At 57.1% G+C, this 24,693-nt stretch overlaps 1 protein-coding gene across 6 annotated transcripts in view; it reads right to left on the reverse strand.

The window, feature by feature from the left end:
* Positions 1 to 405: 405 nt before the first annotated feature.
* Positions 406 to 24,693, reverse strand: part of RGS3 (regulator of G protein signaling 3) — a 117,577-nt gene continuing 93,289 nt past the window's right edge. For 3 of the 6 annotated variants that reach the window (XM_081803402.1, XM_081803405.1, XM_081803407.1), the window contains 6 exons: positions 15,090 to 16,025; positions 6,944 to 7,008; positions 3,394 to 3,495; positions 2,981 to 3,042; positions 2,190 to 2,356; positions 406 to 1,369 (listed from right to left, as the gene is read on the reverse strand). In XM_081803402.1, coding sequence (XP_081659528.1) covers positions 1,184 to 1,369; positions 2,190 to 2,356; positions 2,981 to 3,042; positions 3,394 to 3,495; positions 6,944 to 7,008; positions 15,090 to 16,025 — 1,518 coding nt within the window. In that variant the 3' untranslated portion in view covers positions 406 to 1,183. Of the gene's footprint in view, positions 1,370 to 2,189; positions 2,357 to 2,980; positions 3,043 to 3,393; positions 3,496 to 3,595; positions 4,961 to 5,106; positions 6,124 to 6,943; positions 7,009 to 15,089; positions 16,026 to 24,693 lie in introns of those variants that run through there. The other 3 variants (XM_031021427.2, XM_081803404.1, XM_081803403.1) reach the window with 3 other exon arrangements.

The following is a 24,693-nucleotide window of genomic DNA, read 5'->3' on the forward strand; positions in this document are numbered from 1 at the left end:
ACTCTGTCCTGTGGCAAGCAGGGGACAGCAATCCAGAGCACAGACTTGGTAGCCAGCAGGGCTTAGGCAGAACCCTGTCTCTGTCACTTGCCAGCCGTATGACCTTGGACGAGTCACCCACCCTGTCTGTGCTTCACTCTCCCCATCTGTGAAACGGGCGTAACCCCCCACCTCCCAGGCTGGTGGAGAAGGGGAGAGGTAATTACATGGAATGAGCACGGCAGAGTGCCTAGCACAGGGAAACAGCCTGTCAGGGAGCCACGAGCCCGGAAGATCGTGTGTGTGGCTCTGGGATGGGAGGCGGGTGATGGCAAGAGAGGAGAAGCCGCCGGATTGACCCCCACCCCCAGCCCCAGTCCACCTTGGGAAAGCTCAAACCCAGAAACACACAGAAAGGGGCAAGAACAAGAAATAACACAGGCCTTTTATTTGTTCCAGAACTCGGCTGCTGTGTGGTCTGAGGGTGCCATGCTTTCCCAGAGCCCCTGAGGGACACCTCCCTTGGGGAGTGCGGGATTCCTGTGCGAGGTCACACGGCAGCACCTGCCCCTCCAGGCCTCATCAGTCTGGAAGGCCCAGCTGCCTGCCACGGTGCCTGGGACCAGCAAATCCCCTGAAACTGGGAAGTGGTGTCCACCCTCTCGGTGAGGTGGCTTTTGCACAAGGCGTTGGTTAAAATATTGCACTGGTAAATTAGGAAAACCGATGAGGCAAAAATTTCCTATTACAGGACAACGTGCCAAGCATCCGACTACTGTTTAAATAAATAAAACTCAAGGCACGGGGTCTGGGCTGCGAGTCCCAGCGGCCCCCCTGGAGAGCCCTGGAGCCCACAGCTAGGCCCCCTGCCCCATCAGCCAGTTCTTTCAGGAACTTGGTCAATGCTGAGCCCACGCAGCACGGAACAGCAGCTCCGGATCTGGCTCAGCCAGGGCCCCTGACCTGCCAGGGCCCTCGGGCCCCCTCGTACCGGGGCAGTGTGGACCCAACGGGGCCAGTCCTTCTACTCCTCCAGTGGCCTGGGCCTCCCTTGGTCCAGGCCTCTCATCCGAATGTCCGTCTGTCTGTCCGGAGACGCAGGCTCCGGGGGCTTGCTTGCCCCCTCCGTCGCAGAGGGAGAGAGGCAGGTGGGAAGGGGGCCCAGCCCGCCTGGTGTGAACACGGAGCTCTACCCTGTCAGCCCCTAAAGCGGGGGACTCATCTTCTTCTGGTTAATGAGGTCCAGGTAGAGGTCAGAGCGGAGGAAGCGTGGATAGGAGTCCTTTTCCATGAGCCCGAAGATGCGCTTCTGTGCCAGATCGAAGCAGCCGCGGGTGACACTCTGCAGGTTGTCCTTGGTGTGCTCCCGTGTGTAGGAGTCCAGGTTGACCTGTGGGGGCAGAGGGCAGTATGGTCAGGTCCACTGGCACGGGGCTGACCCTGGGCACGGGGGGCCAGGAATGGGACCTCCCCAGCCCTTCACCTCCAAGCCCCTCTGTTCCATGTCTTAAGTCTCAGAGTGGAGACCCTCGGGGCAGCGATTCAAGTCCTGGCTCGGTCACTCACTCTAAGGCGGGTAGTTTATAGGGCCTGGACATAACCACCTGTAAGGTCAGACTGCCTGGTTGGAATTCCAGCAGTGCCATACCTAGGCATGTGACCCTGAGCAGATCACCTAAGTGCTCTGAGGCCCCCTTGTCTTATCTGTAGGCAAGGAAGGATGGTACACTCCTCAGAGTGCCAAAGACTAAACAAGGTCATCCATGGCAAAGAGATACGGAGTCAATCAACAGATCACCCACTGCGAGTCTGCACACAGTGCCTGGCCCTCAGTAAGCACTCACTAGATGTTAGCGACTCCGAGCTAGGCTCTCTGAGACTGTCTCCTCATTTCTCAAATGATGATAATATTAAACCCATTTTACAGGTTGTCATGAGGATCAAATAAAAGAGTGCATCCATAAAGGGCTTGGCGTATGCCCGGCACACAGTGCCTCGACAGTGCCCATTTCTGGTACCGACAGAATTCTGTTCTTCCCAGGGCCCCAGCTTGCTTCCTCTCCACCCTGGACACATGGTCCCCAAGAGTCACTCTGGCCTCTCCCCTTCCTGAGCTCCTTGCTGAGGCTGCCAGGTACCTGTGATCACTGAGAGGCCACTGGGGATGGGGATGGGGCTGGGGCACCCGAGGGCCCAGCCTGAGGCCTTACCTCCTTGCACGCCTGGATTGCAATGTACTCAGCGAAGATCTTCTTGGCCTTGGCCGCCATCTTGGACTGTGACTTGACCTTCTTGAAGTCCTCACATGCCAGCCAGAATTCCAGGTTCTCCTCACTAAACTCGGTGCGAAGGAAGGCCTGGAACACTGCTAAGCCATCTGTGACGAGAAGCCCAGGCCCTGGGGTGAGAGGCAGAACCAGCCCCTTCTGCCTTCTGGACCCCCCAGCCTCCCCTCCAGGGGCCTTTGAGGGTGCAGATGTTGGGAGCTTAGTAAGATAACCGCTTCAAAGAGCCAGGAGCCCCTGGGATGTGGACCCACCCCTGCCACTGCCTCTCTGTGGGCCTTGGCCACGTCTCTGCCGTCTGTGCCTCAGTTTCCCTCATCTGTAAAATGGGGGTCATGAGTCTACCTCCTGGAGCCCTGTGAGGATCGGAGGGGATCCTGCCCACGAGATGCGGAGCACATGTGGCCCAGTGGAAGCCCTCGGTGCGTGGAAATGTTTATTGCTATTCTGGGAATCTGGGTGTGAGCACACAGGCCCCGCGGCCCCTTGCAGGCAATGCTAGCTCCCACGGACAGGGAGGGGCTGGCCGAAGCCGGCTCCAAGGCCAGCCCAAGGGCCTCGGCCTCTCCCAACGGCAGGGACACCTGACGGGACCCAGGAAAGCGGGAAAGGCCACCCCTCTGGGAGCAGACACACTCTCTGGGTCTGGGAGAGGAGGAAAGGGAAGGTGGGGAGATCACGCAGGGAGGGGAGCAGGCCAGCTGGCCCCCACTTACATTTGTGAAGCAGCAGCTTCTCCAAGGACTCGCCCCACTTGAGGGCTTCCTCTGAGGTGGGCCTGAGGGGCGAGGGAAGGGGCAGAGTGAGGCACCGCGAGGTTCGGGGAAGTGGGTGGGGGGGGGGTCTCTGTTAGCTGCCCTTGGCCTGGGCAGCGGCCGAGCCCAGCTGGGGAGCCCAGCCCCTCTCTTTGGGCCCCATCGCCTCTGCCCCTGCCCGGCCGGCCTTCCCAGAGAGTCTGTCCCCCGTGAGGGCTTGCCAGCTACCAGGCTCCCTCAAAGACAGCCTCCGTCCAACTCAGAGCTGGATCAAGCCAAAAAACCCCTTTCCATTTGACCCCACCGCCAGCCCTGCTCCCCTGGGGATCAGCGAGCGAGTGCCCGAGGGGCCCCAGGGTGCAGAGAGGACCTACTTGAATGACTTCACCATTTTGTCTGCCTTGCCCGCTGGTTGGGCCCCGGGGGACTCGTTCCTCCGCCTGAAGATGCCCAGCTTGTTCTTCATGTCCTTGGCTCTGGGGGCAGAAGCAGAGAAGGGGGTCAGTCAGCCTGGTGCGCTCGGCGCCTGCACACTCAGGGTGGGAAGGGTGCGCGCCGGGGGGCAGAGGCACCTACTCCTTCATCGTGTGCCGCCTCTGTAGGTTCCCGTTGCGCGTGAGGTACATGCCTCGGAGCATCTCTGTAGGGCCCCCCACCTTGGGGCCCGGGACGGTCTGCAGGGAGCAGCCCCCAGGTTCCTTCTTCCCCTCCCTGCGTCCCGGGGCGGCGCGGGCTGCAGCCAAGCGTTCGTTCGCCGGGATCCCAGCCGGATGACTGGGGCTCCCAGGCACAGGCCGGGCTGGGACTCAGACAGGAGGAGCCAGGAAATGGGAGGGACCAGCACAGGGAGCGGAAAAAAAAAAAAAAAATCCCTCCTGGCCAACCCCGAGAGGGAGCCCGTGAAAGGGGCATGTGTCTGCAAGGGCCGGCCTCTGGGGCCCGACCGAGTTATTTGTGACCGGCCTCCCCGTTGCCATGGCAGCGCGCGGGGAAGGAGAAAACAAGGCAGCAAATTGCTGGGAGGGAGGGGGGAGTGCTCTGCCCACCAGGGTGGCAGGCCTGGCTATTTTTAGCCAGGAAGCATTTTTAGCCTTGCCACTCCCCCAGGAGGCAGCCGATTTTGGGACTGGCCAAAGCTGCTGGCAAGAAAGGGGTTAAATGCCCCATGCTCACGTTTGCCCCCCTTGTCGCTGGACCCCCTACCCTGGGCACCTCCGGGATAGCTCCTGGCAGCCGGCCTCGGCCTCAGTCACTGGCTTTGGATACAAGCATCCATGAATGTGCAAGAGGATGTCCCACAAGTCTGAGTACGGTTTCAAGCTCGAATAACTTCAGGAGTACAAGTCCTATAAACTTCCCAAAATGTCATTTGGAATTGTAATTATGTAATTTTTTAATGCACATTGAGTGTTGTGATTTTTGAACGATACATTTTTTTTTTAATTTTAAGTTTTGGTCTCTGTTCTGCTGATCAACGATAAAAAAAATGCTGACTGAAGCCAAAAGTTAAAAAATGCGTTGGCAAAATCACAAAGCTAAATAAGTGTAGAAGAAATTTAAATAATTCAACTTTCAAATGGGTGTTTGTTAAGTTTGTAGTATTTACACTTCTGAAGTTACTGGAGCTTCAAGCGGCATTAAGACCCCCGGGACACCCTGGGTGAGTCGGTGAGGGAGGCGGTGCCCCGTGGAGGTTAAGTGTGAAGCTCTGCAACCGCACAGCCTTGGGTTCAAATCCCAGCTCCAGCAGTTGCCAACTGTGTGCTCTTGGTCAAGTTACCTCACCTCTCAGAACGTCAAATTTTCCCATCCATCAAACAGGGATGATAACAGTACCTACCATCTGCTGGGGTTGTTGTGAGAAGCAAGGAGAAAATGCGCATAAAGTTTTAGCACATTGCCTGGGGCAAAAGTGCTCAGGAGAGAGAGAGAAGGGAGTGGCGGCCCACTGTGACTGAGGCCGAGGCCGAGGCCGGCTGCCAGGAGCTATCCCGGAGGTGCCCAGGGTAGGGGGTTCAGCGACAAGGGGGGCAAACGTGAGCATGGGGCATTTAACCCCTTTCTTGCCAGCAGCTTTGGCCAGTCCCAAAATCGGCTGCCTCCTGGGGTCTGCGGCAGCTGCCCAGGGATGGGGACCCTGCTCTAGAAAGTCCAAGCCAAGGAACTAAGGCCAAGGAGTCCAGGGATTGGCAGTCTTCTGGGTGAGGACTGGGGCCCTCAGAATGCCACCCCAGGGGTGACTAGGGTGCCAGCATTTGACTTCCTGGGACATAGTGGTCTGTCTGACAGGATGGCAGAGCTCAGACGGGCCCCGAGTGTTCCCACGTGGGTCCAGAAGGCAAAACAGGGACCCACAAAAGGAAGCTAAAGGAGCACTTTTCCTTCAGTCAGAGCCATGAAGAAATGGAATGGGTGGCCTCTGGGGAATGGACTCTCATCACTAGGGGCTCAAAGGCTACACAGCAGGGCTGCTGTGAACCTCCTTCAGAACGCTCTACACTGAGCTTCAATATAACAGGCTCTGAAGAAAAAAAAATAATATATATATATGTATTTATATTTATAATATTAGAGCCAGCACACCAGGTATCCGATCCCCACTCGGCCACACACTTGCTGTGGGACCGGAGACAAGTAACTTCTTTTTGTTTCAGTTTACTCATTGGTCAAATAGGGTACGTAAGAAGAAAAAGGAAACGTAAAATAAAAACAATGGTAAAGATTAAATTAGATAATATATGGAATGCGCACAGAACAGTGCCTGGCACAATAAAGATTAGTTATTTTTATTGTTATCCCAGATTCTAAGAGTCCTCGATGAAGCTTTTAAGAATGTGAGCTTCAGACATTCAAAAGGCAGCACCCACCCTGAAGGGAGGCTAGAGTTAGGACCGGCCCAGGACAGCCCCAGCATCCCCAGATGCCCACCCTCCACGGCCTGCCACTGCTGCACCCCTGGGAGCGACACCCCAGCAGCTTTGGTGATACCTGGACCAAAGGGCTATTTTTGATGCCTGTTACCTGCCCTAGAAGGCGGGATTGCTCCTGGCTGCAGAGTGAGAGGAGCCTACAGTTGCCACAGGAACCTGGAGAGGCCCGAGGAGCTGGGGGAGAAAGAGTTTCTAGAGTAGTGGACGCTAGCCAAAGTAGAGGCCAGGAAAACGGCTATAGGAGGCATCTGGGAAGACCCTGTCCTCCCCGCCCAGGCCCAACTGGTAAATAATGGTGGGCACTACACAAGCTGGAGGGGAGGGGGACTCCCTCTGGGGGCCACCGTATGCCCCACCGCCTCCTCTCCATCCCGCCCCTAGTCTCCAGGTCCTTGGGCCCAGGTGTACAAGGAGCCTAAGGAGAACCCACACACACCCTGTTCATTTAACTGGCACCTCCAAACCTCCAAACGGATGTGTAAGGCCCCAGAGCCTGGCCCGAAAGGCTGGGGAGTATGGGATATGCTACCTGGACCAGCAGCGCCACCTCCTGGCAATGCCAAAGACTGCTAGCCTTCAAGAGCTCAAGAGGAGAAAGGGGGAATCCCGTGTCCTTTCTCAGGGAGCAAAGCACTTGTCAAGGTCACCCAGCCACTGCTTGGCTTAGAGGCTGGGCCCGGGCCAGGACAACCCGGCTGGTTGCCTCTGCTTGGTTCCCTGGGGCTTCCAGTACTGAAACAGCATGTTGCCTCACTCTGCATGAATGCTGAGGGCAATGCTGGACGCTCAGGACCCTAGCGACCCCACACTGGGGCCACTGGCAAGTCTTAAGATCTTGTTGTTCACTGGTGTCTGTCTAGGGCAGGACTGGCCACAGCCCCTCCTCCCCACCTGTCCCCCTGGAGGAGAGACAAGCCCGAGGACAGAGGAAGAAGAGGGGGTTGGGGAGCCTCCCTAACTGCAAGGTTGAGGACCAGGGATCTTTCCAACGTACAGGTTTTTGCTCTTTCTCTTCCGAGAGGTTTCATCATCATCCCCAGCCGTGTCAGCCCCACTCATCTGTGGAAGAAAGATAGACACGTTATAGTCGGGGCATCCAAAGGCTGCTTGCTGCCTGAGCAAAGAGAGGCTCAGGGATCCAACGGCGCCTGCAAACCGTCCCACCCCTCTCCTGCAAAGCTCCTACCCCTCAGGTGAGGGACAGGGAAGCCCATTACTGGGAACAGTCTGTCCATGAAGTGTGGCTGGCTTGGCAGATCCTCCAGCCAAAGGGGTCTCCTCCCGGTGCAACTAGGAGCCCGGTTTGCGAGGGAGAAGCCGAAGACACAGCACTGATGGCAGAACCAGAGACAGCAGACTGGAGAGCAGGGCTACAGGAGGGCTTCTGCAGTGGGATTCCGCCAGTCATGGTCCCTCGGTGAGCCTCGATTTCTTAATTTCAAAATCGAGATCCTGGGATGCCTGAATGGCTCAGTCGGTGAAGCGTCTGCCTTCGGCTCAGGTCATGATCCCAGGGTCCTGGGATCGAGTCCCGCATCGGGCTGCTTGTTCAGCCGGGAGCCTGCTCCTCCCTCTGCCTCTGCCTGCCCCTCCCCCTGCTTGTGCTCGCTCTCTGTCTCTCTCTGACAAATAAATAAATAAAATCTTTGAAAAAAAAAATCAAGATCCTAATGACTAACTCGGGCTTCTGAGGTTTGGCAGAGACCTGGGATTGGTCAGCAGGGTGGACAGTGAATTGTCGCACAAGCCTGAGAGAAGCTCTCCTGCCTTAAAGCCTTCCATGGCTCCCCAGTGCCCCCAGGGTAACATCCAAACTCTGTGACATGATATACAGGGTCTGCCGTCTTAGGAGCTGGGCAGAAAGCTGCATTTGAACATCAGTTACAGTCCTTCAGTTATCTCTCCGGTCCAGCTCCCTCCTTGACCCTGCCCTCCAGCCAAATGGAATGTCTTTGCATGAACTGCCCCCTCACCTCAGGCCTTTACCTGGGCTACACCTTCCACGGGGGATGCTTTTGTGACCCTCCCGTCTCCCTTTACTCCCAAGACCCAGCCTCAGGAAAGACCAGACCTCGGGTAAGCCACTTAAATGCCTCCTCACCTAGGGAGCACTCCCAGACCCCAAGACCAAGGCTGTGCCCCCTTCACCGCTTTTGAGGTCCCCGCCACATTCAAACGGGCTTTTTCTAAGTCTGTCCCCTCTGCTTGGCTGTGAGTTCTTTTTTTTTTTTTTTAAGATTTTATTTATTTGACAGAGACACAGTGAGAGAGGGAACACAAGCAGGGGGAGTGGGAGAGGGAGAAGCAGGCTTCCCGCGGAGCAGGGAGCCCGATGCGGGGCTCGATCCCAGGACCCTGGGACCACGACCTGAGCCGAAGGCAGACGCTTAACGACTGAGCCACCCAGGAACCCCTTGGCTGTGAGTTCTCATGAGCGAGGCCTCTGTCTGCCTGGGTCACCCTCACGGGATGAGCACCTCACGATTAGGAGCTCAACAAATATTTGTCGAATGAATGAATGCATCAAGAGAGGGAAAGCAGACTGGAAACAATGAGTCTTGAGGCCCTCACTGCCTGAATCCCAGCTTGCAGCTGTATCCCCCACCCCCTCCGCTCCACTGCGGCCCACAGACTGCACCTCTCCCACCCCTCTCTCCCCTCCCCTTTGCCTGTGCTGTGTCCTCTTCCTGGAATGCCTCTCTCCTCTTCCCCCCAGTCTGCCACTCCTCTTCTCCAGACCACTCCAGATTCCCACCATCTCAGGGCCGTCCTGTTTCCCTTGCCCTGCTGGTGCTTGTCCATCTTCTTCCAGAAGAAACCCAAGGCCCCAACAGTGCCACCCTGGGGCAGGAGCCCAGGAAATGCTCTGAGGATGGGAGAGGAGCTAGAGCTCAGAGTAGGCTGGGCATGGACGTTATGTCCCAGGACAAGACAGAATGCCACCCAGTGTCCATCTCAGCTCTGATTCCTCAGGAGTCCCACCCTGGGCCTCAATTTCCTCATTTGTAAAATAAAGATGGGCCAATTCTTAAAGCGCTCTTAATTCCGTAAAGAAAAGTGGCCTTATTCCAGATATAGCCAACAGGGGGAGCTACTAGCCTCAGTGGAATACACACCCATGGATGGACGGATGGATGGATGAATGGATGAACGGACAGACGGATGGATGGATGAATTCATACTATAGACCAGACCCCGGAATGGGCATTATCCAGCTACTATCTCATTAATCTTCAGAGTAAGTCCATAAAGCAAACAGAGGTTCAGAGAAGTTAAGCCACTTGCCCAAAGATACCCAGAGTTGAAGTGACTGCGGGAATCTAGGTCTGTGTGCATTTAAGGCCCGTGTTTCTCCACTAGAGGATGCTGCTATTCAAATGTAAGGATGGGGCACATTCTGAATGTTTTCAGTAAAAGTCTCGGGGGAAGTGCCACCTCCTTCCTGAGAAGACTGCCCTGCCAGGGTTGTAAACACGTGTGTGTACGTGCACACACAGGCACACACCCATCTACGGTGTGTGATTCCAGAGCTCGGGTTTGCAGGAAGCAGGTACTGATCCTATTTGTCCTGACTCTGGCAGAGTTTCTTAGCCTCTCAGCTTCAGCTTCGTTAGCTACAGCATAGGTGGGGTGACGGCCCCCTGGCAGTTGGAAGAGTCACCACGATCAAGCCTCAGCCCCTGTGGCCCAACGCTGGGGCCCTCTGTAACCAGGGCTGCCCGGGGTCATTGCTCAGTGAGTCTCCCCTGGGCTCCCCAAGCTGGGCCCGTCGCACACACCGGCTGCGGTCACACTGGCCGGGCTAGGCAGTGCCTGGAGCCCCCACCCGTGGGAAAGGGCCACGGGCGCTGGGCTTCCTCCCATTCTAACCTCAGCTTCCGTACTTTATCGAGCCCACACAATGGGCCTGGGGGCCACTCCCGCCCCGCCCGCACCCCTCAGCCTCTGCACTGCTGGGAAATGGGCTCTTCCTTCCACTGCTGGGAGGGGGTCATCTTTGGCAGGGACCAACCCACACCAATCGGCCTGATAGCCCAGTGCCTGGGCAGTGACCCGCAGAGCAGCTGGGGAAACCCAGGCACTACGTGGGGTGGCTGCAGGCTAGACAGAGAAGAAACTGAGCCAGAAAGTCAGGGTTCTGATTCCCAGCCCCACAGTGGCCCCCAAGGCTCCCCTCTTCAGGAGGTCCTGCCCGGTACCCAGCACACAAAAGGCCTCTCCTTTCCATCTGCTCCCCACTGCCTTGCTCCTCTCCAGGGCCCTCCCTGCTGGAAGGGAAACGGGGGGGGGCCCAGAGCCACCAGGCAGGAATCCCTGGGGCCCGCCCGGCCACTCCAGGCACTGGGAGCTCCCCACCCCTTGGAATAATAACTATAATTCTTACTGTAATTATCACTATAATAATAGTTGTGGTTAAGGGTGTCGATTCTAAATTGCCTGGATTGGGATCCTACCTCAGTGACTTAGGAGCTAATTGACTTTAGCCGAGTTACAACCTCTCCCGGTGCCTCGGTCTCTGTAGCTGTAAAGTGGGGATAATAACCGGACCTGCCTCATCGGGGCGTGGTGCGGATTAACTAAGCGAACACACAGGAAGAGCCTAGCTTGGTACCTGTATGCCCAGCGCCCCACTGCTGCCGGCCGTGGGGGTTATCGCGAGTGTTCGCTGAGCACTCACTACGTGCCAGGTCTGCAGTGAAGGGCTTTCATGTTTTTACCTCGTTCCATCTTCACGACCGTTCTGAGAACGATTTGTTGTCACCTGCCCCAGTCCACGGCGGAGGAAACTGAGGCACAAGCTGCCAAGTGGCAGCGAATTTCAGGCCTGGCTCCAGAGCCCACCCACGACTGAGGGCTCTTGTGGGCAGGGGCTTCACCTGGTTCCTCTCGCTGGTCTGGACCCAACTTCTGGGGCTACCCGGCCATGCTGGCACCAGCGCCCCACACCCTGTCCCCCTCTGACCTGGCCCAGCCTGGCGGGCCCCATACAACCTTGTGGAAACACTGGATCTGAATGCTACACGTATTTGTTTGGACACAGGAAATAATTTTTCTTGAAGCGCCTTGTAAACAGGAGGCTCGAGAGTACTGTCACATCTTGGAGCTGGAAGGCATCTTAAGAGGCCCTCTGGTCTGACCTCCTGCCTAGGCGGGAAGCTTGGTGTGGCAGACAGCCTCTGCCCAAGCCAGTCCCAGCAGGGGGCGGGGGAGAAGGAAGGATGGCCTGGGAGGGGCCGCAGCCTCTGTCTCCTCACTGTCAAAGAACGACCAGGACCCTGGGCCACGCCAGGCCAGGCTGAGGCGGAAGTGAAGGGCAGCAACCCTGGGCCCAGACACAGATTCGCTCAGGGCTTCCCAGGCTCCCAGGAAAAGGGCAGATGCAGGCCCGTGGTTCTGCCCGCGGGGCCACCAGGGGGCAGCCAGCAAGGCAGGGGTCTGGCAGCAGAGGGCACTGTGAGACCACTCAACTCGGCACCGGGAGCCAGGCGCAGGGGATGGCCCAGGGGTTAACCTTGGTGGGGAGGTCTTCTCCTCTCTGGACCTCCAGCAGCCCATCTGTAAAATGACCATGACGAGTGGGCCGTCTCTCAGATCTGTCTGGTTCAGATACTCCTACTCCCAGTAGAAAGAAATCACTCAGCGCACAAGAGGGCAAAGGGTGACAAGTAAGGGTCACCCCTGTGACAGGCAGCATGCCCTCCGGGCAGCCTCAGCTTAGCCACACAGCCCCGGGGCCACACCAGCTCTGTCTGGCCCTCCTGGGTTTCACATCATGACAGGATCCCTGCCATGGGCGCAGAGCTTTCCACATAGTGCAATCTTCTCGAATCCCTGGGACACCTCCAAGGAAGACTTAGCACTCCCACTTTATAAGAGAAAACGAAAGCTCAAAGAAAGACCTAACTTGGCCAGGGTCTCGGGACCAGGAAGGAGGAGGCAGAGCTGAGATTTGAACTCTCCTCTTCACCTCCTGCCTGGCATAGCCTGGAAACAGTGGCCTGGAGGCAGCAGCTGACCCTCCCAAGAAAGCCAGGCCCATGCCAGGCCCAAGCCAGGAAGATGGAAGTCACAGGGGAACCCACCGCCGCCCCTGCCCGCTGCCAGCCCCCCACACCCTGTCCCTCACCAGCCTGAGGTGAGGTGAGCAGGGTCTGGGGTCGAGCCAGGGAGGACTGCGCAGGGTGAGGCCACGGCCCGGCTCTAGCAGCGCTCGCTGTGTGGCCTGGGACAAAACACTTCTCGCTCAGCCTCAGGCTCCCTGCTGGAGGACGAGGACAAGGAGTCCCACCCTGCGGCAGTGTCGTGCAGGCCAGGAAAGGGAGCTGGGGGCACTTTGTGAATGTTGGCATAACGGCCACCACGTTTGCCACTGCTCTCCTCCTCCTCGTCGTCATCAACATGATTCCCATTTATGGAGCACCCACCGAGTGCTGAGTACCGGCAACTGCCCGAAACACTCCACCCACGCTGGGCTACTTTATCTTCCCCGTAGTCCTACAAAGGAGGTATTATTACCATACCCGTTTCGCTGATGAAGAAACTGAGGCTCAGAGAAAGGGCAGGGACTTGCCCCAGGCCCACTGGCAGTGAGGGATGGCGCGGGACCAGGGGCTTGCCCAGCCTCAACCTCCAGGGCAGGGTCCTTAGCGAAGCTGGCTGGCTGCAGTGAGCAGGATACACATGATGATGGACTAGCAGCCGGGTCCGTGGAAACTGTGGGAGCACAGCCTCTGAGGCCCCTGCCAACTCTGTCGCTCAAGCCCAAGAAAGGAAACAAGAGGCCAGGAGAGGGTGGGGGATACCCGTGAAAACCCTGGGCTCCCAAAGGAGGAAGCTGAAGCATGACAAGAGCTGGTCCAGGCCTGCCGGACTCCTGCGCAGGAGTATCTGCCCCAAAATAGGAGCTCGGATCAGCTGGCTGGGGGGGACTAGAAGGATGTGCGTGTAGGTGGGTGGCTGTATCTGTATATAGATATTTGTATTTACATACAGAACAGAACTTGGGAGGGTCTTGGGGAGGGGGTGTGGAAACAGGGTAGTGAGCCCGGGGATCTCGGTGCCCACCGGAGAGGAGTGGCCAGGCCTGGTCTGAGTGAGCCTGAGGCCTCACCCGGGTAGGGCAGAGTTCTAGACTCTCTCTAGCTGCATCAAGAAATGGCCAAAGATGGTGATATTCCAACTATGAGGAACAGCACAGCCCCTGGGGGGCTTGTCTAAAATGCAGAGTCTGGGCACCATATGCTGGAAATTCTGATTCCAGGAGCCTGGGGCTGGAGACTTAGAAATCTATGTATAAATAACCTCCTTCTGGTCATTACGGAGCACATCAAAGTTAGAACCACAGGTGTCTGTGGATGAGGAAACTGAGTCCAGTCCCAGTTCCTTTGGGATTTGGTTCCAATTTCCGGGGCCCAAAGTTTAAGGCCTTTTCGGGGGGGGGGGGTCCCAGCCTGCCCTTCCAGTCCAACCACGTTGTAGCAGTGTCCTCCCAAGTGTGAAGTCAGCCTTCTCACTAGTGCCTGAGGCAAAGAAGGCTTCCAAAGCCATGGCCCAACTCAGTGGGGAAATGAGCTGGAATCCATTAGTCATGTCTGCCCTGGGTGTGGAGGCAGGAAGGGCAGTGTGAGTACCATGCGTCTGCCATCCCTGCATTTTAGGAATCCCCTGCTCTAGCCAAACTGGCTTCTACAGACACTGTGCCCAGAATGCCTGTCTCATCCTCTCTTCATTCTAAACCTGCTCAATCCTCAAGGCCAAGCCAAAGGGCATCTTGCTCCAGAAGCTTTTCCCTGATGGCCTAAGGCCCTGAGGTCTTTCCTCCATGAACTCCCAGGTCCCCGCCCCCGCCCCCCCACGCACCTGGCCTCACAACGTTGTCATAACAACACCTCGCACCGTGCTGGCTGCTAGCATCTCAAAAGCATCTACCGGTTCCTGCACTAAAGGTCACCAGGCAACAGGCTCTTCTGGTTCATCCTCAACCACCCTGCGACATGAGTGTAATTCGTCTCTGCTTTTCACAGAAGGACACTAAGGCTCAGAGGAGCTGAGTGGCTCACCCAAGGCCACACAGTAAGTGAGAGACCAAGCCCAGGCTCAAGCTGGCTAGTGGGCTTCGAGGACGTGATGCAATCTTTTCACTGCGGGGCCAGCTTCTGCACCCACACAGATAGCTCATTGCTCACAGGCTGAGAGCAGCCTCACACATTCCTGCGGCCCCACACTGGCACAGGGCACAGGGCCTGGCACACGGCAGGAAATCAATAAACACTTATTCATCTATTTATAAATATTTGCGGCATGGTAGGGATGCACTCCAGCCCTGGAGCCAGAATCTACTTCTGGGGCAGACATTTATAAACTGTGTGGCCTGGGGTAAGTGAGATAACCCCTGAGTGCCTCGGTCTCCTCATCTGGAGGGAGCTTCAACAGTATCTCCTTCATGAGGCTGTCATGAGCATTGGTGAAGTCAGCTAAATTGCTTAGAATCGGGGCGCCTGAGGGCTCAGTCGGTTAAGCATCAAACTCTTGGTTTTGGCTCAGGTCATGATCTCATGAGATCGAGCCCTGCTTGGGGCTCTGTGCTGGGCGTGGAGCCTGCTTAAGATTCTCTCTTTCCCTCTCCCTCTGCCCCTGCCCCCCAGTCGTGCACTCACTCTCTCTCAAAAAATAAAAAAACAACAAAAAATAAATTGCATAGCATAATGCCAACACAGGGTAGATGTGTGCTATCGTTGCTGGCTGATGGATTTCTAGTCTGGCTAGGCCTGGACCGAGCCTAAATTGTTCTACTACAGGAGACAGTCCTCCAGCGAATGTCTCAGACCTTCTGGATCCAAACGCACGATGTCCTGGGGGAGGCCACACCTGCTCTACTTCGGTGGGGACCCCCAGTCCAAAGGAGCTGTAAGAACACAGCATCTGGAGTCAGAGTCACGGGCTTAAGTGCAGGCGTGGCCTTCTCGGTCCCTCCGTGCCTCAGCTGTATCCTCTGTCAAATGGGTAGAAGGCTCCCTGGAAGGCTTAGAGAGGCGCTGGGGTGGGACTGCGTTGCTCGTCCCCTGTAGCTCCTGGACCCACCTCCCCGCTCCGTACCACCCCATTTATTACCCACTCCCACCCACCCTCGGCCTTCTTACCTTCCTGTGTCCCGTGAAAAAGAGGGAAAGGTGGTGCATGGAGCCACCGTTGCGGCCCAGTTCCTTCTTGAGGGTGCGGGGCGAAGGCATGGCCCAGGCGGACGTGGTGCCCTCCCCGTCCGAGCAGTGCAAGGTGGTGTCGGAGGCAAAGCAGGGCCCGCGGGCTTCCTGCAGCAGGCTTCCCTCGCTGTGTGTCCGCCGCCGCAGGGAGTTCTGCACCCGCAGGGAGAGGCCGCCCTCAGCCTGGCCCGCCTCGATCATGCTGCTGCGCTTGGCCTCACGGCGCTCTCCATAGTTGTCATCACTCGTGTCCTCCTCCTCTTCTTCCTCTCCCTCCTCGCCCTCCTCAGCCTCTTCCTCGTCCTCCTCATCGGCCAGGCTGCCCCCCTCTGCCCCGGCCTTCTGGCTGTAAGCACTGTCCAGCCGGACCTCAGGGATCACAAAGGTTGGCCTGGAGGCCAGAGGCGGGTCCCTGGTGGCTGCTGAGGGGTCCCCAGAGCTTGCAGTCTCCTTAGCTGGCTGGGGGACCTGGCCGGGGGGCAGGTCTTGACAGGGCGCAAGCTCCTGAGCAGGGGTGTCCTGGATGACAGGGAGGTCTTGGCTGGGAGGGGGCTCTTGCCTAGGAGGAAGTTCCTGGCAGGGAGGGAGGGCCGGGGCTGCAGGGGGTTCCTGGCATGGTGGGGAGTCCTTGTTTGGCTGGGGCTCTGGGCCTGGAGGAGGTTCCTTGCAGGAAGGTGAGTCTTTGCTGGACGGTGACTCTTGGCCAGGAGAAGCTTCCTGGTCAGGAGAGGGGTCCTTGTTGGGTGACAAGTCTTGTCCTGAAGGAGGCTCCTGGCCTGGAGAGGGGTCCTTGCTGGGTGGGGGGTCCTCAGCACCCAGCCCCTTCCCTTCCTCCAAGGGCATCTCTCGCTTCTCATCTGCCTCTGGCTCAAACATCTGGGAAACAAGAAGCAAACAAGAAAGGTTCAGAACAGAAAGCTCTGAGATGCCAGGCAATGTACACGAGCCAACCTCACAGAGACTGAAATAAATCAGGCAATGGCCGGAACCGCACACCTGACAGCCCGCAGTCTGAAAGCTAAAGTGAGAACTGGAAACAGAAAGCCCCTTTGGCTTCGCTGCACATGGGTTCCCATCCTTGTCTTCTTGCTTGAATCTTCTGTTTGCTCCATCAAAAGCGTGGCTGGTCATTTAGGGGAGGAAGGAGGGGTAACCGCCATTATCTGGATCCTATTGCCTGCCGGGGCTGTGCCAGATTAAACACTCCTCTTGTGCGATCTTCCTGATGGCCCTCTGAGGGAAGTGTCATGGTGTCTCCGAGTAAAGGAGGGGCCACGCAGGCTCCTCCTTCATGGACCAGAACCAAGCCAAGTCCCAAGCCAGAGCAATCACAAAGTGATAGAACCTTGGACCTGGCCAAAGGGTATCTTCTACCTGAACCAAAGTTTTAAAAAAATCCCATTCAAACAAGAACTTGCTCTGAATATTTAAGTATCTCTTTGAAACTAGCAAACTGGAATGAAACCAGAACTTCAAAATATTGCCCACCCTTGGACGACACAGATGTCACGGGCACATGGAGACCTCCCTGAGGGATCATCCACCCAGTGGTTTTTTTGTTAAAGATTTTTATTTATTTATTTGACAGAGAGAGAGATAGCGAGAGCAGGAACACAAGCAGGGGGAGTGGGAGAGGGAGAAGCAGGCTTCCTGCCGAGCAGGGAGCCCGATGTGGGACTCGATCCCAGGACCCTGGGATCATGACCTGAGCCGAAGGCAGACGCTTAACGACTGAGCCACCCAGGCGCCCCACCCAGTGGTTTTTAAACTGTGTTTGGAGGAACTTCAGGAGCTCCACACAGAAAAAGAAAGCTTTTCCTGCCTGACACACAACCCTCAAACCCTCGGCATTTTTGCTGGATTCCTACAGATTTCATTTGCAAAGGGAAAAAAATAGTGCCCTTGATGAAGTCTGAAAGCCAGCTTGCTCACAGGAAGACTGGGGCTCAGAGAAGGGTCAGGAGTATCCACGGGACGGCAACAGCACAGGGGAGAAGCAGGTCTCAAGCCTGGGCCGGGCCCCTCATCACACCCAAGGACTCGGAATGCTGGCGCGAGAACTATCTGGGGTCTGGGTTTCACCCATCAAGAGGCCATGGCCACCTAGAAGGGGAAAGTGGCCACACGTCCCTGGGGACTCTACAGATAAACGGGAATGTGCCCGTCCACGCACGCGCATGCACACACACGGACACTGGCCGAGATCTGGAGAGGTAAGTACTCCCAGAACATAGGTTAAGAGCTCTCGTTGTAGAGACCATTATAACGTCCATTTGATGGATGACCATGCTGAGCACAAAGAGCAGTGACTTTTCCACTACCGCACAGCTACCCAGGACTGAGAGGCTGTGCCCAAAGCTAAGAAGTCTTTTCAGGCCTGGGGAGGCCGTGACGGTGACGCCCCAGCCTGTGGCCCAGCCGTGGCTCAAGGCAGCCACAGAGTGCTGCCCACACGTGGCAGGGGTCCCACTGGCATCTGGGGGCACCAGAGCGGATATGAAAGCACGGTGTGGGTAAGGGCCACAGGCTGGGAGCATGAAAGTGAAAGGGAGCCCCCCCCGCCCCCGATGGAGAGGATGACTGAGCAAGGCAGCGGAGTGGGCCTTAGAGGACTCTAGGATGATCTGGCCAGGGTTCGGTTCTCAGGCACAGCTGAAGACAGGTGTCCACCCACAGGGATTCCCTGCCCTATAAATCGTACCTGCAGCTGGGAAATGACTCTACCCAGAGACCCCTCACACCTCAGCCTCAGGCCCTGACACATCCTTGATCCCAAATCCCCAGTGCACAGAGCGGGAGGCTGAGGCCCAGAGAGGGTCAGGAGCCAAGGGCATATCACACAGCAGGGCCAGGGAAAGCCAGTCGCTAAACCCCCTGGGTCTCAAGGTCCCCACCCATTGAATGAAATAACCCCCACACACAAGTGACAAGCCAGGCGAATAAACATAGAAAGGATAAAGCTCTTTTCTTTTTTAAGTAGGCTCTATGCCCAAGGCGGGGCTCGAACTCACGATCCCAAGATCAAGAAGCGCACATTCTCCCGACTGAGCCAGCCAGGCGCCCCGAAAGTATAAAGCTCTCGAACGGGCTGCTGGTGCTGGTGGCAGCTGTAGTGACTGGAACAATGGGTCTAGAGGGAAGAGCTGAAGTCACAGACCCCAAACCGTGGCCCATCCTTCCCACGGACCCCTGGAAGCAAGCTCTGGCCAAATACCCAGAATCAAAGCTGGTGATTGTGACGGCGGGCCTCTCCAGAAATCTCATCTAGAAACCAAGGTCTGTGCTCTAGCCCCATCAGACTGCTCCCAGGGAGAGAGAGAGCTCCCCTGCTGAGGGACAGACAGCAAGGCTGAGGCCCAGCCTGGACAGTGACCTACAGACGTGCCCCAAAGCACCAGCACCAATCGGGGCTCGGCTGGGGTGAGAGCAGGGCCTCTGGCTCCTTCTTCCCAGGCCTGCTTCTGATCTCATTCCAGAGCAGCCCAGTCCTCCGCCCCTCCCCCCACCCACCAGGGAGCATGCTCCTCGAGGAAAACAAACAGCCAGCTCCCTGGTGCCCCACATTCAATCACCCGCCCCCTTGGCCAGACCCCCCCGACCTGGAAGGACAGACGGAAGGAAGCAGCAACCGGTGCCTTCGGGGCCTGGCACGGAGTGGCCCTGAGCGGGGAGCAGGCCACATTTCCCCTTTCCTGGGGGGTGGGGGTGGGGCCGGGCCTGTCCCAGCACTGACTGAGCCTGAGCCCGCCTACCCTCCTCGGGAAAAGTGCAGCCACAGACCCAAAACCAGAAATGCAAGTCAGCCTGCCTCTGCCAATCCTGCCCCACACTGAGGCCAAACCAAACAAAGCCAGGAGGGGAAGTGCCACCATCCCCGGAGGGCCCCCGCCCCGGGGCAGCCGAGAAACCACCCAGGACCCAAGGGCTCTGAGAGGGCCCAGGGATCAGTGTTCAGATGTCAGCAGTGTTGCTTTCCAGCTGTGCGACTCTGGCCAGCCTCCCAACCTCTGGGTCCCCGTCCCCTCACCTGGACCAGGGCCATCCTATCACACCAGGGACTCACAGGGACCATTCTCAGTGCTCCCCACAGGGCCTGGCCCAGGCGACGCGTTTGGTAACATGGTGGCTATCATTAGTCCAGTCTTATTTCACAGATGGGGAAACTGAGGTCCCGGAAGCTAAGGGAGTTACCTAAGAAACTGGAGGCTGATTTAGAATCAGCCCTCAAGTCTCCTGGCCAAGGGTACCGCCTGGCTTCACTGGGCCCTTCCACACAATATGGTGGACCCAGGAGTCTAGAGGGAAGGTGGGGGCGGGGGGAGGCTGAGCACTGCCGGAGGCCCCTCACCTGGGCCCCATACACTCAGGGCAGGTACTGGCAAAGGAGGACCAGCCGGAGCTCTTTGGTTCTTCCCTGTGCTCCAGGATCGGGCTCGTGTGAGTGCCCACACGGGTTTGGTCAGGCCAGTGTTCCTGGGCGAGCTGGGGTTGGGAGTGCCTTGGGGGGAGGGGGCTTCTGGAGCAAATACAGGAAACCTCAGAAATCTGGGGGGAGGGGTGGCCAGTGAAGGAATTAGGACAGGAAAAGAGATAAAGATGAGAGTATGTCACAAGGGATGCCAGGCGTGGGATTGTCCTATGAGGAACAGAGTGATCCATGCAGAGCCCTGCTATGTCAAAACTGCTCTGGGCAGTGTGAGCAGGGGGTGGCGGTCGGGGGAGGACTGCAGGGACACGCATGCGTCCTAACATGCAACGGTGCGCTCAGGCACTGAAGGAGCCCCTGAAAGGACAGAAGGGGACAAATCACACACAATAACTGCCCTCCGTTGAGCAGAAAAAAAACAGAGGCTGGACAATTGGTAGTAAGGCCTGCGGCGAATGTTCTGACAGAGGAGGTACAGGGAGCTAACAGGCAACACCCAGTTAGACTGCTTTGCAACAGGTTGGGGTGATAAGAATCCAGCCACAGGGCCCCAGAGAGATCCGCCTGCTGGCCCAGGGCCTTGGGTCCAGAGTGTTCTGAGCAGCGGTCCCCTTCCTGTGGGGAGTCTGCACTTCTCTGGCTTGGCTGGCCCAGTGTTAATTCTGTCCATGTCTTGCCGGCTAGAAGCACACAGGAAATGAGCCAGGCCCTCTACATGAAGCTGCTGTTTAGGAGCTAATCAAATTCTGCCCCCAGTCCAATCCAGGGCTCAGAAGAGGCCGGGAAGGGTGGCAGGTGGGACTCCCAGAGCATCTCCTGGGCCCCGCCCTGCTGCTGGGGTAGGGGGTGGCAGTGAGCTGCTGGAAGTGACTTGCCCAATGTCACACAGCTACTAAATGTGGAGCAGGTCTGCTGACCCCAGAGTCAACCTGCAGCTCTCACCCTGAGATGACTCATCACATCCACCACAGATGCTGGGCTCTGCATCTGTCCTCAAAAACCACTTCCTGCCCTGGAGCGGGGGCGGGGGGTGTGAACTAGGGTTTGCCTTTGTCTCTGGGTGGCCCTTACACAGCTAGGATTTTACAGATAGAGCATGGACAGAAAGCCAGAAGGCCTGCGTTGGAATCCTGACTCCATCATCTGCTAGCTGTGTGACAGGCTGTCACTTCTGGGTTCCTCTGCTGTGAAATGGGACATGAAGTGAGGACACTTCCTGCCACCACCACCCCTCTTCCAGAGGGCTAAGGGGACCAAGTCTGAGAAAGGACAGGAGAGTGCTCTGCGAACTGGAACGTGGTTGGAGAAAGGGAGAGGCTATTAGAATTCCTGCCCAGTGCCTGATCTCCAGGCTTGACTTGTGAGATGGGGTTGCTCCTTCAAGTTTGGCACACTCTGGGTTCCTAAGCAGCTCCCTGGCTTCCAGGTCCCCAGCATGAGGCTGGCTTCCAAGACCTCAGCTGCCTGGCCAACACTTCGCTCCCCCAGCCCAGCCTTCGTCCAGCTCCTCCGCCTGATTTCTTGACACCCAGAGGCTGGAGCCACCACCCTGCCTCTGCCTGCCAGCTCAGAGCCTCCAGGCTGTTCTCCTCCTCCCCTGTCCCCAGCATGACAGGTCTGACACAGAACACGGGGCATGGGGACAGCACCTTACAGTGGAGAGAGCTCTGGAGACTGACCCCCTCCTCACTCACAGGCTGGGTGACCTCAGGCAGAGCCTCTTTGAGCCCCAGTTCCATCAGCCATAACATGGGATTCCTGACAGCTCCTCAGCTCGGTGGGAGGAGTGCTGAGCTGACGTGCACCCGGAGCCGGGCACCTTGTGGCAGACGGAGCACCTGGACGGCAGCCACGACCACAGTGGGACGGCCCAACTCCTACATCTCCTTCCCTGGATCCCACCCCCCGCCACCAGTCTGATGACCCCTCTTCCACCAGGTCCTGGGCCTCTTGGTCCGTCCATGGGAACCTGTCCCAGACCCCCGCCCGTCTCAGTCCTGCACGCTCCCTGGTGCACCCATCCCCTCCCCGGGCTACAGTCACCATCCGCGCCACCTGGCCACTGCCCAGCCCACACTGCCAGCCCCGACCTGTCTCCTGAGTCTTGATCCCAGAGGCAAGGGTTCACCAAGCACTCGTGAAACAGCGCTGCTCCCAAACACTGTCCTAGGCTCTGTGGGTACGACAGGAAATGAGAAAGACACGATCCCTGTCCGAGAGGGGCTTTGAGGCCAGAGAGGAAGGACTGACACGAGCCACGACATCGCCCACAGAAACACGTAATGGATACAAAGTGTGGCCGGTGATGGACAGGAAAACCGTAAGGTGCGGCGGGAGAGAATGCATGTCAGGTGGGAAAGGCCACTCTGCGACGACACGGAGCCCCAGATCTGCGTGGGCAAGGAGGCCAGCACCCTGGTGCATTGGAGGACACCTGTGTGGCTAGAGCCCAGGCAGAAAGACAGAAACTGCCCTCTGCACACCCCGCCAGTGCTCCCAGGCTGAATGCGAGTCCACTCCATCCAGGATGCCATCATCAGCTGCCCAAACCAGGGACCCGGGTATCATCCTCTCTCACTGTCCCTTCACTACCACCCTCCCCACCAACTCCGGCCAGTCACCAGAACCTCCTGATTGCCCCTTGGAAAATCTTCAAAATCATCCCCCTGGGGTAGGGGATGCAAGTGTGGGGACAGGGAGTATATGGGAACTCTATATACCTTCCTTTCAATCCCTGAAACTGCTTCAAAAGCCAAGTTGATTAACTTAGAAAAAAAATCACCTCTCCACTCCCTCCATCTCCACTACCACCACCTCCCTTCAGACACGGTCATCTCCCACCGGAATTGATGAGGACCTCGCAGCGGCAGCCCAGACCCCTTTGGTCGCCATGCCAGAGGAGCCTTTTAGGCACATCTGACCCTGTCACGCCTCTGCCTAAAGCCCTGACAAGGCTCCCTAATGCCTTCCAGATGAAGTCCAAATTCTGTAGCCCTGAGCAGGTCTGGGCTCTGTCTCCCTTTGGCTTTACCTTCCACCACTCTCCATCTCAAGTGTTTGATGAGGGATGAATGAATGAATGAATGAATGAGCGGGCAATCCAGTGAACTTCACAGGACCATCTAGGACCAAAAGTGGGGCCCCTGAAACAGCAGCGGTAGCAGCTCCTGGAAGCCCACACGAGATATAGACTCTTAGTCTTCCACCCACAGGTGCTGGATCAGAATCTGCATTTTACCAAGATTCCAAGAGATTAATTTGCACATTAAAAATATCACTGATCCAGACTATTGGTTCTCAAAAGAGAGGTACACTTCAGAATCACCGGTGGAGCATTTTAAAAATATCTATATCTAGGCCGAATTCCAGACCTTACTGGATAAGATTCCCTAAGAGTAAGGCTGGCATCTTGACTTTTTTCCAACTCCCCACATAATCCTGGGGAGCAGCCCCAGTTAACCGATAGGATGAGTGAGGCCCAGAGAAGGGAGGTGATGTACCCAAGGTCATACAACAGAATCAGGACATGCATGCAGACCAGAACCCAGTGCAGGACCAATTCCAACACACAGCACTCCCTCTACCATGGGAAGCCCATGCAGAAGAGGCATGACCTCAGCAGCCCCTTGTCCCCAGACAAGGAGCAGGCAAGCTCACTGGAGGCAGCTACCCGTTCATGCGTCCTATTCACAGAGGCCCAGCTGCAGGAGAGAAAGGAAAGAGGAATTTGAATGCAGACCGAAAATTCTCCATTCCTAAAAGATCCCACGACTCCTCCTGGGTCTGTCGGGGACTCAGGAGGGCAACGAACCACAACAGGGAGCATACCAGACCCACTGACTGGAAGCAATACTGAGACACAGAGAAGTAGCTTTCCCAGGTCAGAAACTGTCAGGACAAAGCCAACACACAGGGAAGGAGAATCCTTAAGGAAGGAGAAGTGAAGACACCCGTCTTTGAGGCTTCCCTACTCTTGGCACCGCCACCTGGGTATGCCAGAAGGACATGTCCTCAGGCCTTTGGAGCTTACTGGATGCCCAGCTTCTCACCGGGCAGGGAAAGCACCACCCAAAGTGAGAGTTTCCAGGACCAAGCTCCCCCATCACCATCTGGCTAAGCCCCTCTTCTCGGGACCCAGATGCCACTGCTTCAATGTGTGTGGGCGGGGGGGACCTGGATTGGGAGCTCCCCAAACCCAAGACCCCTTCCATACCTCAGCTCTCTTCTCTTCTGAAAGCATGAAAGTGGAGAGCAGGGCTGTCCCAGCTGCTTCCTGTCCCCATAGGGACCGGAGCCTCCGTCAGAAGGAGAATGCCAGGCCCCAGCGGCCTCTCCTGCCCCACCTCTGGGCTCTCTGCTCAGAACCAGCCCCTGCGGGCTCCGCCACCATTCCCCTTCCCCCCTGGCACCCCCTTTCTCTGCCTGATCCACGTACTGTCTCACTTCCCTATTGTCTCTACCTCTTAAGTCCATCTCCTGCCCATCCCCCAGAGCCCAGTTAAACGCTCCCTGGGATGCCCTGGCTAGAGGGCTCTCTGCTCTCCTGCCAATGTCCGGCCTGCCCTGCTCTCATGGCTCTGGGCAGGCCCTGCTTTGGCTCATCAGGATTGTGTCCCTGGCTCACTTACTTCCCCCGCCAACCCCCAGAGTTACTCAGCAAATACCGACAGAGCCCCAGCCACGTGCCAGGGCCTGTGCAGGGCAAACAGTGGCAAGACACCTTCCCTTCCCTGAAGGTGCTGGCCTATGGGGCAGAGAACCAGGTGAGAGGCCCATGTCACTCTCCTACCCACCCATTACACTCCCCCTTCCCTAGGGGGCTACAGAGGTAGCAGGAAAGAAGGGGATGGCTCTTGGAGGAGGTCATGGGGACAGGGATGGGAGAGGACCCAGGCCAAAGCCAGAGACAGCATGGAACCTTCAAGGAAGTGCAGGTGGTTCCGCGAGCAGAAGCATGGGTATGTTCAGGAATTTGGACTTCACCCCGAGAGCCGTGTTTGTGTGATGCTGCAGAGATATAGGGAAGGTGGAGCCAGAGATGATGGAAACAGAGAACAGTGATAATGATGGGGGGAGAGAGGAAGAGAGAAACCATGACTTGAGTGTCTCCCAGATACC

The sequence above is a fragment of the Leptonychotes weddellii genome, chromosome 14 (genome assembly GCF_054177405.1).
Source record: "Leptonychotes weddellii isolate Sample4059 chromosome 14, ASM5417740v2, whole genome shotgun sequence".
Classification (NCBI taxonomy): Eukaryota; Metazoa; Chordata; class Mammalia; order Carnivora; family Phocidae; genus Leptonychotes; species Leptonychotes weddellii.